The sequence below is a fragment of the Giraffa tippelskirchi genome, chromosome 4, assembly GCF_054371585.1.
Source record: "Giraffa tippelskirchi isolate mGirTip1 chromosome 4, T2T-mGirTip1v1.2.pri, whole genome shotgun sequence".
Lineage (NCBI taxonomy): Eukaryota > Metazoa > Chordata > Mammalia > Artiodactyla > Giraffidae > Giraffa > Giraffa tippelskirchi.
In genome coordinates this window covers 24,642,885-24,660,015 of record NC_137278.1, presented here as the reverse complement: position 1 = coordinate 24,660,015, position 17,131 = coordinate 24,642,885, and the positions used below count along the sequence as shown (strand labels likewise).

The following is a 17,131-nucleotide window of genomic DNA, read 5'->3' as shown; positions in this document are numbered from 1 at the left end:
ATAACTCCTCTGACGTATGGATCACTATAGGAACAACGGGCACTTAAGCTGTTTTCCAGAAACCTGGCATCAACTCCTGTCTAGTCAGGCTGACAAAAGCAGGTAGAGACCACTGACCCTAAAACTGGGCCTGCACAGTTGTCTGATGAGTGACTTTTTGATGTCAGAGGGCCAAAACATCCATCCTCAGATCTTGCTAAAGCATCTCCATTTTTGAACATGCATCCCATGAAGAAGCATGTAACCCAGACACATCTGCACCAAATGCTGATAACTCACCTTTTCTCTACCTCCCATCACCTTGCCCCAGGCCTCAGAAAACCTCGCTTCTTTATATACAAATATCTCACGCCCTTTGTCTTCAAGGAAGTGGATCTGAGACGCCTTCTCCAGTCTCCTTGCTTGGCTGTTTTGTGAATCAGCTCCTCGGTTGGCTGTCTTGAGTCAGCTCTTTCCCTGCCACAAACCTCAGCATCTCAGCGTCTGGCTTGCCGTGCGTCAGGCAAATGAGCCTGGTTCGGTTAACATGAGCCACAAACCAGGAAGGACCATGCCCAGCCCTGTGTTTTTCAAATTCCATTCCAGCAGCTTGTACGGTAGAGGGGCTTGGAGGGAGGGTGATGAGAGGCTGCCAAGAGAATCCAGGGGACAGGCAGGGCTGTGCGCTGCTGGGCGAGTCAGACATCTTTAATGTCTGTCCTGATCGCCATTCTTCTTGTGACACTGGGAAAATTATCTACGTCTTCTGAACTTCAGTTTTGGACAGTTTTAAAGAGAGACTGGATGGAATTTCTTTATATTTTGCATACAAAGTCTTTTGAAGTTGAGGGTTTGTCGTTCCTGGCCTTGCAGGGGGCAGGTAGGGGGGGGCCTCTCTGGTTACCCTGCTCCACCCCACGCTCTCATCACAGCTGACTCTACAGCAGTGAGGTGGCTCTTCTGAAGCCTAAAGAGGGTCGGGTCAGTAACAGTAAATGTGCCAGGCTGACCTCACAGATAGAGGGCAGAGGCCACCGGCAGCTTTGCTCACTCAGCTGGATTCCAGGATGTCTCACTGTTCGGCCTGAGACAGAAGGAACTATTGAAAAATGCCTATTCACCAAGATAAAGACTGTGCCTTGGTGGACATTTGCACTTTTAAGCAGCATTAAAGGAAGAGTTTTCTTCCCAGCCCTTCTCCTGGGCCTTCATTATGTAAACCACATCTTTCTTTGTTATTCTCCCTTCTAATCTATCAGACCTGTATTTCTTTCTTTCTTTTCTTCTTTTTCCCTGTGGAAGGAAGTGGCATATTTCCTCTGTGATTCTTTTTTGTATTTTGTCCTTGGACAACTCTCAAAGGAGAGGAAGACTTTGCCTATTTTCTGACTCCTTGATAACCAGAGCAGCGGCTAAGTTTAAATACGGTTGTTAAGAGTCTGCCAAGCATCTAAACTCCATCTACCAGGATAAAACTCCACCTTCTTGGAAAAAAGTCTACTCTGGGGTGGACTGGGGGAGATAGAAACGGGGGCTGATGTTGGTCCACATACATCAGTTGTACCATAAAATGCTGAGGGATGTTTAATGTTTATACACGCTCCTCGCTTATCTTGAGGTGGATTTTATTTTCAGTGTGGAGTCCCTCCAGCGTGTAAATAAAATACTTCATTTCCTGCATTTGAACTATTTCTTCAAAGGCAAAATTGCTCTCACTGTAAACAAATAGTGAGCAACGTGGTACACAGAGCTCTCTTAAACACAGAGTGACAGCCTGCATGACCTTTCCTGATAGGAAAGTGGCTTTGACAAATTTCATTTACTTGTACTTTCCTTGGGGCTGAGGGAAGACAATGTAGAGGCACAGACTCACTCCTGGGTAATAAAATGATAGAAGATGTGACTTTGAAAGCTATGGAGAGTGGTATAAAAATTTAGGAAAATGACCATCCCACTTCTGTGCAAAAGCAATTTATGTCTATTTATGTCAATGACCAATGCATTTCTCAGTGCTTCCATATAGAAGATCTCTACACACTAAAACCAGTGGCTCAGATCGTCTTAGAAATGTCACAGTGATCTTATAACATGCACACCTGCCACTTTTTGTCCTTTCTACACACATGCAAAGAGAGAATTTTACAGATACCTTGAGCTCTCAGGGGGTCAGCATTGGATTCATGACAATCATGGATTCTTGACATTCACTAGTGGTCCGTGCTTATTGCATTAATAAAATTAATAATTTAATAAGCATCTGCAAACCCAGCCCCCAAAGCTGTGGCTAAGACTTTGACACAATTTGTATCTAACCACGTGGCTAAACTTCCATCTCACCCCTTGCCTCTTATGCATGGGAGGCAGCCGTCGGTTTTAATCCTGTCTTCATCTCTTTCCTGCTTTCTTTTTTGTGTGATTTTATTGCTTTTATTTGTAGCTCTATAAAATATATTTTTATCTTATCTGTGTTTAATTTAAAGTATTTTGAGACTGACTTTTAGCACTTAATGTTTCAGTGTTGCTGAAGTTCAACTGTTTGGATGACTGTGTGAGTATATCACAGTTTATTTTCCACTCTCCTTTTGATGGGCATTTGGTTTGTTTCCCAGTTTTGCTATTGTGAATGGTGCAGCTATGAGCATTCTTATATATATCTTTTTTATATGCACAGGATGGTATTGCCGGAGCAAAGGCTACGTGAGTTGTTCAACTTCAGGAGAGAATGACAACGTTTAATATTTTATATAATCATCCCAACACACATACATGCATGTGGATGGTTCATATTGCTCAAATTGGTATTCACTGCATTTAAATGATAAGAGCACTATTATATATTTGGTATTTTAGTCAGAAAAAATTAAAAGAAAAACAATGCATTTCTTCCACAAGCCTCAAATTATCCAAGTATAAATAAAAAGGAGTGTCTTAGATCATGCCAAATCTAGAACCAATACAACTGATAAACTCAGAAAAAGCAAAACAACATCACTGTGGTACAAATACCTTTCATGGAACGGTTTTATCTAATGTCCATGGCTTCTGCGGTGGCTCAGTGGTAAGGAATCTGCCTGCCAGTGCGGGAGACATGGGTTGGATCCCTGGTTTGGAAAGATCCCCTGGAGAAGGAAATGGCAACCCACTCCAGTATTCTTGCCTGGGAAATCCCAAAGACAGAGGAGCCTGGCAGGCTACAATCCATGGAGTTGCAAAAGAGTTTGACCCGACTTAGTCACTAAACAACAATGGGGGAATTTTAACTTCTAAACAGTAGAAAATGCTTGGAAGAATTCATATTTTAGAACTTGATAAAATGATAGAAGACCATCCATGCTGACCTTAATATACATCAGAACTCCCTACTTCCTTTTAAATTCAAAGCTTTGGGGACCTATATATTTTTCTTATCTGCAAATAAAGGAACCTTTGTTGGTGCAACTTCCTCTTTAACTGAGGTGTGCTGTGCTGGGCTTAGTTGCTCAGTCATGTCCAACTCTTTGCGACCCCATGGACTGTAGCCTGCCAGGCTCCTCTGTCCATGGGGATCCTCCAAGCAAGAATACTGCAGTGGGTTGCCATGCCCTCCTGCAGGGGATCTTCTGAACCCAGAAATCAAACCGGGGTCTCCTGCATTGCAAGCAGATTCTTTACCAGCTAAGCTACCAGGGAAGCCGGAGAAACGTGTAGATACCTTTAACAAGCCAAACGATGCAATTAGCTGCTTGTCCATAATCATCAGCAAACACTATTATCTGAGATTTTTACTCTTCTTTACCAGATACTGTCAAAGTCTGAACTCTGTTTGGTGTTTTGATTGAACAATTACTCTTCTTGTTCAGAAATTGCTTGACTTATCAAGGAACAAAACACATTCCTTTACATTTTTTTTTAAATGACCATTTTTCTTTTGGGGTGGAAAACCACCAGAGTTGAAACAAACTGGCTCCTTGGAGTTATAATTCCATGTGAAGCTATAGTTGATGAAGACAAGGTTTTCTGGCCTGAAAAATTTTTTAAAAAGGTTGAAAAACAACTTACCTTCACATAGAGCTGCTGAAATTCCTCGAGATTCAGCCTCCCGCTGGGACAGTCCTTGAGAAATCCTTTGTACCACTGCTTGAGCTCATGCTCATTAAACTCTGTGCTCTTCACCAGGTCCTCCATCACTTCGGGGGCCAGTTTGCTATTCTGTTTCCCCATTCTGCCTGAAGAAAAGCAAATTAATGCAATTAGTGCTGTGGCTGTGATCATTTCAAGCTTGATTAGGAGCCAAGCTAGAGTTCTGAGCAGTCCCTTGGTTGGAAGTCCCTCCAGTGTGTCTGATCAGTCTCCCCAAGTCTGTTTCCTTCTATTTGATATTCTAGAAAAGAGATGCATGAAAAAGACTTCTCAAAAGGCTACTGACTTCATCTTCCTTCATCATGTGTCATCTTTTACACACATTTCCCCACAAGGAAAGCCAATCATCTCCTTTTATGCTATTCAGGTAAAGTACATGGCAACTGTTTACAATCTCATTTTATGAATTATGATTCCTTAGCACTTACTGCCCAGATACCTAATTCTGCATTTAGTTTGCAGGGTTACTAAGTGGGGCTATTGACAAAAACAATAAGAAGGCTTTATAGGCAAATCATCAAAAAATGGCTTTGAAAACATGATCAGCAATGGTGGTTGTTCTAATTCTAAAGTTTCTGCTGTTTTTTCTTTTTCAAATGGAAACAGCTCATTTTTACTGGTCACATTAGCTCTCTATTTCTCTTCTCATCTTCAGAGACTTCCTACAACATTGCCTTCAGTGTTGACAACCTCTGGGTGGCTTCTTTTTTTTGTTTAAGATTGGTTAGTGAATTTCAGTTGATATAATTTCATTCTTTTATTATTACTGCTAGTAAGTAAAAATAATAGTGCATCAAATAAAATATAAAATATATCAATCATGTGCCAGGTTGTGTGACCAACATCACTCTCAAGGGTAGATGGGCAGAGCATAGGTTTAGAGTTATCCCTGATTTGGCGATTTATCTTGCGTGCTGCTTAGGGAAATATTAATTATCTGCTTTATCTTCAATTTCTTTCCCAATAAAGCACACATTAAAAAAAAAACCAAAAAACTCTTTCAGATTTACTGTGATGGCTAATTAAGAAATAAGTAGGTAAACAAAGACCAAAAATTATTGCAAAATTAGTGAAGGAAAATTAAAGATGATTTAAACTTTTCCCCTTTAATGTTGTTGTTTTGTAACAAGAAAGAATGAAAACAAAACAAATTAACCACAGAGTGATTTAAAAATCAAGTTAGATTTGAAAATATGAGGGGTCACCAGAACAAGAAAGGTATCACAAGATCTTTAAAGTCCTGTTAGAGGAGATATAGGTTTAGAAGAATTTACCCAAGCAGACCTAGCCCTTTTATGTGCTGGAGACAAATCCTCTACCAGGCCTTCAGCAGGTTTACACTTGCAATAGCCCAAGAGGGGTAATCTTACCACATACCTTGTTATTATTTTTTTACCTTCTTCTAAAACAGATTCCACACCCATTGTCAGTAGCCTGCCCTAACACTGCATAATTCTTTCATTGTAATGAAACCAAACCACTCTTTGCTGATTTCAGGAGAAGATTTCCTCTTGGGAAGAGTATGACACGGTAAAAAAAAATGCTGTTAAGATGGCCATTTGCTTTCAAATGCTTCTGTTTGAGAAAAGGACCTGAAGATCAGCAACAATGACCTTTGGAGTTTCTCTACTTATTTTCTCTCTTAATTTCAAGTTCCAAGTCTCTTATTAGCAACTGTCTCTTAATTATAAGTTTCTGTGGGATTCCACAGCTGGACGTGGAAATCAAGTGGGTACTCAGGTGTCAGATTTAATTAATCTGGGTAAGAAAACTATAATTCATGGTTTTCTTGATAATCAAAAGATGTATTACCCAAACTTTCAGTACTTCTCTTTGCTCTTTTCAGTAGAGAAGTACAAATTGTCATTTTTGAACTAGAATCTCACCTAAAAATACTAGCTACTGAACCCTGACAGTGGCTAAGGGGTAAACAGTATGTTGAACACTTCATAATCTTGACCTCTAGCCCCATGACAACTGAGCAAGTGATTAGAGTGGCTTTCTTGTACAAGTCATACAACCAGAGCTAGAATCTGAACCTGGAACTGTAAGGAAGACATCAGTGCACAACTACCAAGAGATAGGTGGTTGAAAGATATTTCAGGAGAAGGAACAGGAGCAGAAGCAGGAAGGTTTGAAAGATTGAATCAGTGTCCTTTGGCGCTGAAAGAAGGGATGAGAGAGTAATCACTTTGCCAGGTTCTTGTTTGGAAAAGCCTGTTAGATTTGCCAAAACCACAATCTCAGGAGTGGGTTTATGTGAATAATGGGAAAATGGATTAAGCGTTATTAAAAATCTCCTCTCCCAAGGGCCTTTAGAAGGTCAACAGTGTGTCAGCTTCTCTCTTAGGCAAGGAAACTTGGATTCTCCAAGGATCACTGTGATGCCTTAAACTGTTCAGTTGACCCAGGAGAGGATGGCCTCTTACACACAAGGGGAACACAGTTAGCACCATGAATCACAGTTTTGGAGACTCAAATACATAACCTCATGCAACTTGATTATGGGTCATGGTCAGTATCATCACTCAGGTGTGCCAGGAAATAAATGAATCATATAGAAAATCAAGTTCTGGCCTGGATCTGAGCAACCTGCCATTGCCCTTCTCAGGTTTTGCCTGGATTAGTAATCCTCACTGGGTTCTCTGACTGTAGCCTGCCTTCTGCATGGCTGTCTGACAGCATTTCTGAAATGCAAACCTCAGCATCTGATCTTCTCCCTAAAACCCTCAGCAGCTCTCCATTGTCTACAGGATGTAGACCCAGCTTGCTAGCATGGCACAGTCCTGCCTATTCATAAACTTACTTTCTGCCAACCTGTCTTTTCATTTCACATGCCAGCAATAAGCAACTGTTACAGGTCCCACGACTTGCATGCTTCCACACATTCATGCTTGGCATGTGCTGTTTCTTTTTCTGGAATATCATTCTCCTTTGTCTGCTCAGGGTAGTTATATGGTTTTTGCAGTAGTCATGTTTGGATGTGAGAGTTGGACCATAAACAAGGCTGAGCACCAAAGAATTGATGCTTTCGAATTGTAGTGCTGGAGAATAATCTTGAGAGTCCTTTGGACTGCAAGGAGATCCAACCAGTCAATCCTAAAGGAAATCAATCCTGAATATTCATTGGAAGGACTGATGCTGAAGCTGAAGCTCCGATACTTTGGCCACCTGATGCAAAGAGCCGACGCACTGGAAAAGACCCTGATGCTGGGAAAGATTGAAAGCAAAAGGAGAACGGGGTGGCAGAGGATGAGATGGTTAGACAGCATCACCAACTCAATGGGCATGAGTTTGAGCAAACTCCAGGAGATAGCGAGGACAGGGAAGCCTGGTGAGCTGCAGTTCATGGGGTCTGAAATAGTCGGACATGACTTAGCCACTGAACAACAACAACCTTACTGGAGTTGCAATGATGTGGGCCAAGTAGTCTCTTTCATTATGAGACCGGGATGAAAGGAAAGGTAAAAATGACAGTAAAGCTTAACATGTTCCCTAAAGCTTCCATGACATAATGGGGAGTATTTATCCTCACTCTGTTTCAAGTTAAATCTGGGATCTTGGGCAAGATCCTTTCCTCCTCTGTTGCTCAGTTTCTCCAACTGAAAAGTGAGTGAGTTGGACAAGATAATCTTTAAAGTCCTTTTAACCCCACCGTTCACTGATTGCAACATAAGTTTTTTAATTACGAAAATATGAGTCACAGACTTCCATCTGGCTTGTCTCTAAAGCGTCAGGGCATGTTGGCTCTGTGGATTCTTTACCTGAAAGCCAGTCGGTACTTGACAGTCTGTTACCTAAGAAGGGAGGGAACGGAAACAGAAGTGTATTCTTTTCAGGCTAGGGCTCCAGGCTATAAGATAACGGGCAGCCCAGCCCCAAATCAAATCACTCCTCATGGTCTGAGTTAACACAGAGAGAGCTTCGGCGCTAGGCACAAAATGGGACTGGTGGAAGTGTTCTGTTAGGCAAGAGAAGACCACCAGGAGAAGACCAGTGGGCGAGGCACCAAAGTGCAGATGATAACCAGAAAAGACCATGTTTTTATACACTACAGCTTGCAAAAGGCTTTTGTGTAACAATATTTACCCATATAACAATGCTGTTAGAAAGAGATAATTATCGTCCCTTTTATTGGTGAGGGGACTTCCCTGGTGGCTCAGAGGTTAAAGCGTCTGCCTCCAATGTGGGAGACCTGGGTTCGATCCCTGGGTCGGGAAGATCCCCTGGAGAAGGAAATGGCAAACCACTCCAGTGTTCTTGCCTGGAGAATCCCATGGACGGAGGAGCCTGGCAGGCTACAGTCCATGGGGTCGCAAAGAGTTGGACACGACTGAGCGACTTTCCTTTATTGGTGAGGAGTTTGAAGCTCCTCAGAAAGACGAAGTAATTTACCTTAGCTCCACAGCTAGTAAAAAGCTTGAAAAGTGAAAGTCGCTCAGTCGTGTCTGACTCTTTGCAACCCCATGGATGATACAGACCATGGAATTCTCCAGGCCAGAACACTGCCTTTCCTTTCTCCAGGAGATCTTCCCAACCCAGGGATTAAACCCAGGTCTCCCGCGTTGCAGGCGGATTCTTTACCAGCTGAGCCGCAAGTACAGAGTAAACGGGTGTCTCAAACCCCACTGGTTTCCAGACTGTCATCTTACCTGGATACTGCAACCCTCTTCATTGGTCTTCCTGTCTTGTCTTTGGCCACTTCTCATCCATTTCCTACCCTGTCTGGATAACAGGTTTCTAGCTCAGAAGAGGCGAGACATGTAAGAATGCTCTAAGGAGAGAACTGGGAAACTTCCTAGAAGGGGAAAGAGACCCCCCAGAAGGCCTGAGAAGCTCCCATGACCATCTTTCCTCCACAGACCCTTTCGGTCTTGAAGAGGATTCAAATTAAATATATTTTTGTATGGTGTGTGTGTGTGTGTCTGTGTGTTTGTGTGTGTGTGTATTGCCCTGAACCTGTCCCCTGCCTACTCTGACATCTAAGCCCAGCTTCTCAGGTCACACCAAGGCTTGCTGTGTGCGTTGAGGCACCCAGAATAGCACACCTGGCTTCTCCCAGGCACCTGGCCATCAGCCTGGCTGAGTCTTGGTGAGGCTCATGTAAAGACTAGGGGGCTGAGATGGGGATGGTGCCACCTCACATGCAGGTGGACAGCAGGATGAGCACCATTGATAGGGAAATAGTCCTGGAAATAGAGTTCAGATCGGAGGATGAAAGATCTTTGGGGCTCAGGTGGGAGGCCTAAGGAACGTACAACAGTGCTCATTATGGAAGGAGTCTTGAATGGAATTAAGGTGGTTTAGTGTCAGGTTACCTGGGCCAGATCTGAATGAGTGAAAAGTGAGTGAGTTGCACAAGATAATCTTTAAGGTTATTCTGACCCCACCGATCCCTGATTTGCAACCTAAGTTTGGTAAGTACGAAAATACAAGTTAAAGACTTCCAATTGGCTTGCCTCCAAAGGCTACATCCAGCTTTCTTTCTGGGCCATGAGATCCTTACCTGAATGTGGAAATAGTTAGAGGAGCCTGGCTTTGCTCACACTTAAACTTCTGCCTGGATTCCCCTTTCTTGTTCTTACTGCCTGCCCAAATCTTACTCCTTCCGCAAGGCTCAGTTTCCATGCTGTCTTCTCTGTGGCACGTCTCTACAAATTCTCCTCTCCTCCTTGTCCCTAAAGGCATGGATTTGCACCAATAATGACTGATGGTCTGGTTAACTGAGGCAGATAGAAACTCTCTGGGCAACTCAGTTCAGTGGACATTATAGGCATCGTCTGTGAAAAAGGCTCTGTGCTGGGCACAGAGTGTAAAAAAGAAGACATGGTTCCAGCCTTGAAGGGCTCAGAACTGGATGAAATAGACACCTCTTGAAATGTGGGGCTTGGGGAGATGAATGGCCACAGCTGAAAGCCACGGAGCACAAGGGACAGAGAGACAAATTCCCATCAGGCAGTTTTACCTGTGTCTGGTCCCCAGGTAAAAATTCTTAAGCAATGTGTCCCTAAGTTACCTACCTACAAGAATCATCTTTGGTTATTTTGTTACAAATACAGCTTCAAGAGACCCTCACTTAGAAGGAAACTTGTATTTTGATGTGAGAGTTGGACTGTGAAGAAAGCTGAGCACCAAAGAATTGATACTTTTGAACTGTGGTGTTGGAAAAGACTCTTGAGAGTCCCTTGGACTGCAAGGAGATCCAACCAGTCCATCCTAATGGAGATCAGTCCTGGGTGTTCATTGGAAGGATTGATGTTGAAGCTGAAACTCCAATACTTTGGCCACCTCATGCGAAGAATTGACTCACTGGAAAAGACCCTGATGCTGGGAAGGATTGGGGGCGGGAGGAGAAGGGGACGATAGAGGGTGAGATGGCTGGATGGCATCACCGACTCGATGGACATGAATTTGGGTGGACTCAGGGAGTTGATGATGGACAGGGAGGCCTGGTGTGCTGTGATTCATGGGGTCACAAGGAGTTGGACACGACTGAGCGACTGAACTGAACTGAACTGTACTTTGAACAAGCAACTCAGGTGAATAGGATTCTCAGTCAAGTTGGGAATCACTCATGAAAAACATGAATGAAAATCAAGGTAGAAAATGCCCACAGCAGCACAGACATAACCCCGCTGTCTCTAATCCCTCACGCCTTCCATCTGGCGTCCTTGATGTGGTTTTAAGATCGAAGGACTAGCAGTAAGGTTTTAAAAATCACACAACCAGGGAAGATCAAAGCTTGTAAAGACTTGCCTCTGGGTTGTTCTGTTTTAATCCCTCTGGTTGTAGGTTGGTGCATTTGAAGTTCCTCCAGGATCACATGGACAACTGATGGCACAGCCAGGATGAGAACCCCAATTCTCCCAATCTAACTGGGTGCCCCCATCCTCCCAGCCCCACAGTATGCTGTCCTCATTCCAAATACGCACAGTCCATCAGCCAGGAGGCATGTTTTCCTCCGTGCCAGGATGTCAAAACAATCCCCATCATCACCCCTCTTGGATCTCATAAACAAATGACATTAGGTTGCTAGTTTCCAGAGATTGTTAAAACAGCTCTGAAGACTAAGCCTCAAAGTTTCCCAGTATACTGCGTGGGGTTTTCTTTTCTAGAAAAGGCAAATATGTGTCCTTCTGGCTCTTTCTGTACTTCTCATCTTCATCTCCTGAAAGCCAAGTACTTACAAGTCCCCAGCAGCATTTCCAGGGGGGTAAGGAGAGTGCTGATCATAGGCTGGCATTTCACACCACCTCTGGGGACCAGAGCAGCTTCAAAAAGGGAGAGAAAGGCTTTCTCAGGGCATTCTCTGCTGATCTTACTTCTAACTGGGAACCTCCTGGGATGACAGTGGAAGTCCTAGTCCACAAGCATGAAACAGGCAGGGGGCAGAGATTACATCCTTGAGGACTCAAGATAAGGCAAGAGTACTTATTTGATTTGTCATAAGTAAGGAAAAACATTCTGATGGCAGTGGCTGTGGCACTGTTAGGGCAAGTGACAAGAGTTCTATTCTAGAAAGAATAATAAATGCGCACACAAAGGTGAAAGCACAAGAGGGCCCCAGGGATCCACCATCTGATTCAATCCCTTTGCTTTCTAGAGGCACCCTGGGAGGTCAGGGGACTTAAACCCGGGGACTACAGCAAGTTAGTAACAGGCTCTAGCAGCGCCCTGGCTACTGAGCCTTGGCAATAAGATTTGAGGCTGGTGCAATGTCCGGGCCTATGATCCTCGGGCGCTGAGATGGGCCAAGGGTTCTAGGTCCTGCAGGATTGGGAAGAGCCATCCCATGACTGAGGTGTGGAGAGTGGCCTCCTCCCCAGGCCCATGTCTGCTGCCCCCGGTCAAGTTACCATCTGAGTTGTCCTTCTACAACTGAGGGTCTGAGAGCTGCAGGGGCCCTGGAGAACCAGCTGGATGGGACAGCCCGCCCTGACCCCAGGACAGGAGCTGCCAGTGGACATTAGCCCTTGGATCTGATTAGGTGGTTCCAAACTGAACCCATCTGGTAACTAGGTGCCCAGGCACTCAGGGTCTCTGATCTGCAAGGAATCAAGTGGCTTTATAAGCCCTTAAGGGTCAGATTCAACTGCCATCTTCCCCCTCGTGTTCTCCACACAGAGAACACTTCCTGAACACCTGGAAATGCCATGTAGACAGAAGCCACACTCTGTGACCAGGTGCTGGGCTACGACCTTGGGAAAGTTTCTACTCAGACCCAGTTTCCCTTCAACCTCGTTTTGCGGGTTTCCTACTCTTTCTATCATGCCACATGCCTCTTTTATTTTGCACTTGGACTTAGTTTAGTGGCGGGGGGCGGGGAACATGTGCTGGAGTCAGACCTGGGATCAAATGAAGCTCCTGCTGCACACAAGGTGTGTGACTTTTGACAAGTTACTTGCCCACTGGAGCTTCGGCTTCTTCATTTGTCAAATGGAAATGATGACATTGGTTCACTGAGCTGTTATGAGAATTAATGAGATAACACACTGAATTCCTTCCAACAGTGCCTTCCACATACCAGGTGTTCAACAAACAGTAGCTATTATTACCCTCAGCATAGGACCCAGGAAACTGGGCTATTCCGGAAGAGGCAGAGGCCGACATTTCAGGATTCAGGTCTAGACACCAATGTGTCATTCTAACCTTGACACCTATACCAGGCCTGGTGTGCGTAAACAGAAGTACGTGCGTGCGTGCCTGCTAAGTTTCTTCAGTCATGTCTGACTCTTTGCAACCCTATGGACTGTAGCCCACAAGGCTCCTCTGCCCACGGGATTTCCCAGGTAAGTATGCTGGAGTGGGTTGCCACTTCCTTCTCTAGAGGGTCTTCCCGACCCAGGGATTGAACCCACATCTTTTTAAGTCTCCTAAATTGGCAGGTGGGTTCTTGACCACAAGTGCCACCAAACGGAAGTACACACATAGTCACACATGGAGAATTTTACTGTGGTCCTATTTTCTCTGCTTCTTTCCTGTTAGTAAAAGTGCTTCATACCCAATCTGACAGAGGAAAGTCATCTGAGGATTCCACAGTCCTGACGAAGCCTCAACTGTTGAGTGAAGCTTCCATCCAATTCCTTACTCACCCACTGAACAGAATGTGAGCTGATTAATAGCTGGTAACCTTTCATCTGGGAGTCGTTCAAGCCACCGCCCACTTTTCTGAGTCTTATTTTTCACTTCCCCCTGGGTCTTGCCTCTGACCATGCTATGTGTTTCTGAGCAGCGATTTCTGTGAAAGGAAACGGGCCGCCTCTGGCAGTATCAGAGCCTTGCTTAGTCCTGTGAGGTCACAGAGGAAGTTTTCATTAATAATCATCCCCTTCTGTCCAACAGATTGTGTTCCAGATTGTGCTGCCAAGTCCCAGTGGGGAAGAACCATGGCCCTTATCTCCGAGCAGCAGGGAGTTGTGAGAGAGAAGCATAGACCAGGGGCACTGATGTCACCCGCACATCCTTAGGCACAGGGCTGGGAGCAGCCTGGAGCATCAGTGGTGTGAGCCCCTCCTTGCCTGCAGAGTAAGGAGATACCCCAAGGGGCGAGGGATGCATCCAAGTGTCTACCAGTCGTGGCAGAGACATGCAAGTCTTCCGACTCTTCAGCTGGTGGTCTTTCCCCTCTGAGAACCATTTGCTCTCATCATGCTCCTGAACTGTTATCTCTACAGTATTTCTAAAATTACTTTAACTCATGTTGGTGGGCCTTAAGTACAGAGAACTTGGAAATTTTCAGATAAACGTGACTTGGTAGAAGTAAAATGCTCCATTTGAAGGATGCGTGCACAGGTGCTAACTCGATTTGGTCAAGTCCAACGCTTTGCGACCCCATGGACGATAGCCCACCAGGCTCCTCTGTCCATGGGATCCTCCAGGCAAGAATACTGGAGTGGGTTGCCATGCCCTTCTCTAGGGGATCTTTCCAACCCAGGGATCAAATCCACATCTCTTATTTTTCCTATATTGGCAGGCAGGTTCTTTGTCACTAGTGCCACCTGGAAGTCCATTTGAAGGATGCGCTCAGTCATGGTTGACTATTTGCGACCCCACAGACTGTAGCCCTCCAGGCTCCTCTGTCCATGCAATTTTCCAGACAAGAATACTGGAGTGGCTTGCCATTTCCTATTCCACATTTGAAGGATATATGATACTAAAATTTAATTTATTCATTTATTTAACAAAGTTTTATTCAATATTTACATACATTAGAAAGGTAAACATGATTCTCAAATCTCGTTCTACGGTGAGCCTTTCCTGAACACTAGAGAACATACCCTCTACCTGCTGGACATTTCTACCTTCGTCCTACAACCATATCAAACTCAACACATCTTACTGTGCTCCTCACTGGGTAAATGGCCTCACCGCCTGTCCAGGGTCTCTTATGTAGCCTGGGGGTTACCCAAGACTCTGTCTTCTTCTTCGTAATCCTGTATCTAGTCCATCATCCAGTTAAATAGTGTGTAGACGCTACTTCCTGTCTCTTAAATTCCATCTGCTTCTCTCTGTTGCCTCTACTTTAGTTCAGGACAGGATCATCTCTCACTTTGATTATTACAACAGCCTCTACTGAAATCCATCTGCGTTGCCCTCCTGAAATCCATCCTCCACACTACAGCCAACATGACCTTTTCTCTAAAACATGAAATCCAATCACATCACTGCCCTGCCTCACCCCACAGTGGCCTCCCATTGTCCTTACTCTGAAGCAATCTTCACCTGGACCTACTCTGGCCCCCACCCAGGAACTTTTCTGTCCACCCTCCAACCCTGTGCTCCAACTTCCTTTACCATCTTGAACGCCTCTGGTTGTTCACTAGCTGTTTCTTTTACTTTGAGGGCAGTCACATCAGGTCCACTTTGGTCTGCCAGTTAATTCCAATGTCCACTCCAGACACAGATGGGAATCTTCATCAGTGACTTTGTTGTCTGGTTTCCTCTTTCTCACCTTGACTCTTTTACACACTGCTGTTACAACACCACCTGCCATGACGTGGTCACCATAAGGCATGTCTGCTGTCTCATCAGACCTGGGCTTCCTCAAGGGGAAAGTAGACTGTCATATTCCCCTTGGCATCCAATTCAGAGCTTAGCTCTGAACAGGTGCCCAGGAAATATTGTCGAATCAATTAATTATGACGTGATCTCTGTCAACAAGAAGCTAGGGCTTATCAGCTGAATGATAAGCAAGAAACAGATCAAAGATGACTGTGCTTAGTGCCATTAGAGAGAGACCAGCAAAGTTTTGGGAGAAAGAGACAGAAAGAGAGAGATAAAGAGGATTCGGGGTGGGGAACTTCTGGGAATCAGTAACAAAACTACTTTAGGAGATGAAAAATGAAAAAACTGAATGAAGGATTTTTCACAAAGTGGTCCCACAAAATTATCACAAGGAAATAATCACAATTCTGCAGAGACATATACAAAAGAATGTTTACCCCATCATTGTTTAGAACACTTTTAGAAAAACCTTTTAAAAAAATAACCTAACTATCCATCAAAACAAAAAAACAACTGGTTAAATAGATTTTGGTAGAACTATACAACGGAAATGACAAAGCCATTACAAGTGGCAATGTAGATCTACACTGATTGGGATGAATTAGTATTGTGTCAATGTCATTTATTTAAATTAAAACACACAAATATACAAAACAACTGTATATACGCAAGGATAAAAACTCACTGAAAAATGTATTAAAGAAAATAGAATGGAAGAGAAGAATGGAAGTGAGTGTAGAAAATAAAAATATGTAATAAAACACAAGAGGGACTTTATAATATAGACAATGATGATGCGTGCCACGAACAGAGGAATATGATTATCATAAGTGTGCTCTTGAGATCCAAAAAAAAGGAGAGAAGACATTGCAATAAACTGTTAAGTAGAAAACACAAGTCATAAAACAGTGTATGTAGTATTGTCTTGCTTTTACTCTGTATGTGTTCAGGCTCAAGTTATTGTACACTGAAAGTTAGGGCAGTACATAATTTATGATGAAGTCTTAACAGTGGTTATTACTACTGCTGGCAGTATAATGGTACTATTTCACTCCTCAAAATCATTCTGGAATTTTTATAATGTGTACATATAACATTTATAATCAGAGAAAAAGTACATAAATAATTTCAACTAACAAATGAAATGTCTTTTGTTAACAAAATAGTCTCAGGAACTGTGGAAAGAGAACTTTTATGGTGCTTTCAGTTAAAGCCACTTTTTTTTTCCAAACAACTAATTCACAGCAATATTTCAGGGTTCAGTCTGAACTGGATGCCGAGGAGAACATGATAATCACTTACCCTTTGAGGAAGCCCAGGTGTGGTGAGACAACAAACCTTTAGCCCTTAAGCCATGGTTAGCTCTGGGTGAAGTGATGAACATGGAAGAGAAGCTCAGAAGAACCCCGAGCCTGTCACCTCCTGACCCACATTCACCCTGGAGAGGCAGTGATGGCGAGACACAGTGTTGGGAGGGGAACCCTGTGTGTCAGAGTCTCTGATGTGAAGGGGAATAGAATTTGTTACCTCAAAACATGCCTCTTTGGCATAAGGATTATTTAACGCTGATTACTTTTAATCAACACCAGACATAGGAGAATCCCTGAAAACCGAGTAGAAGTCACCCTTCTGAAAGAGACATTTACATTTATGAGGGAAATCTCCATTTGTAAGGTGTCTCCCTCTCTAAGCAGAAGAGGACAATGACTAAATCTCCAGGAACTCTTTTATCAGTGGAGAAGGCAACTGACTTAAATCTGCATCACCATACCCTGTTTACTGAGCTTTGCCCTCCCATAGGGTCCCATATCTGGCTTTCCTTCCCACCAACATCTTCTTTATCCTTAGCTGGAGATGGTATTTAAGGGGATGGTTTGCACCATTTCAGAGAGTTCCTCAGTTTTTTGGATATTTTGCTTGTCAGGAAGCAACAGTTAGAACTGGACATGGAACAACAGACTGGTTCCAAATAGAAAAAGGAGTACGTCAAGGCTGTATAGTGTCAACCTTCTTATTTAACTTATATGCA

The 17,131-nt window shown here is 43.7% G+C and overlaps 1 protein-coding gene across 1 annotated transcript in view; it reads right to left on the bottom strand.

Annotated features, from left to right (window-relative positions):
- VSNL1 (visinin like 1) overlaps nucleotides 1-17,131 on the bottom strand; it is a 118,249-nt gene that overhangs the window by 66,587 nt on the left and 34,531 nt on the right. The window contains exon 2 of the mRNA XM_081591214.1: nucleotides 4,018-4,184. Within this exon, the coding sequence (XP_081447340.1) occupies nucleotides 4,018-4,179 (162 nt within the window). The 5' untranslated portion in view covers nucleotides 4,180-4,184. The remainder of the gene's footprint in view (nucleotides 1-4,017; nucleotides 4,185-17,131) is intronic.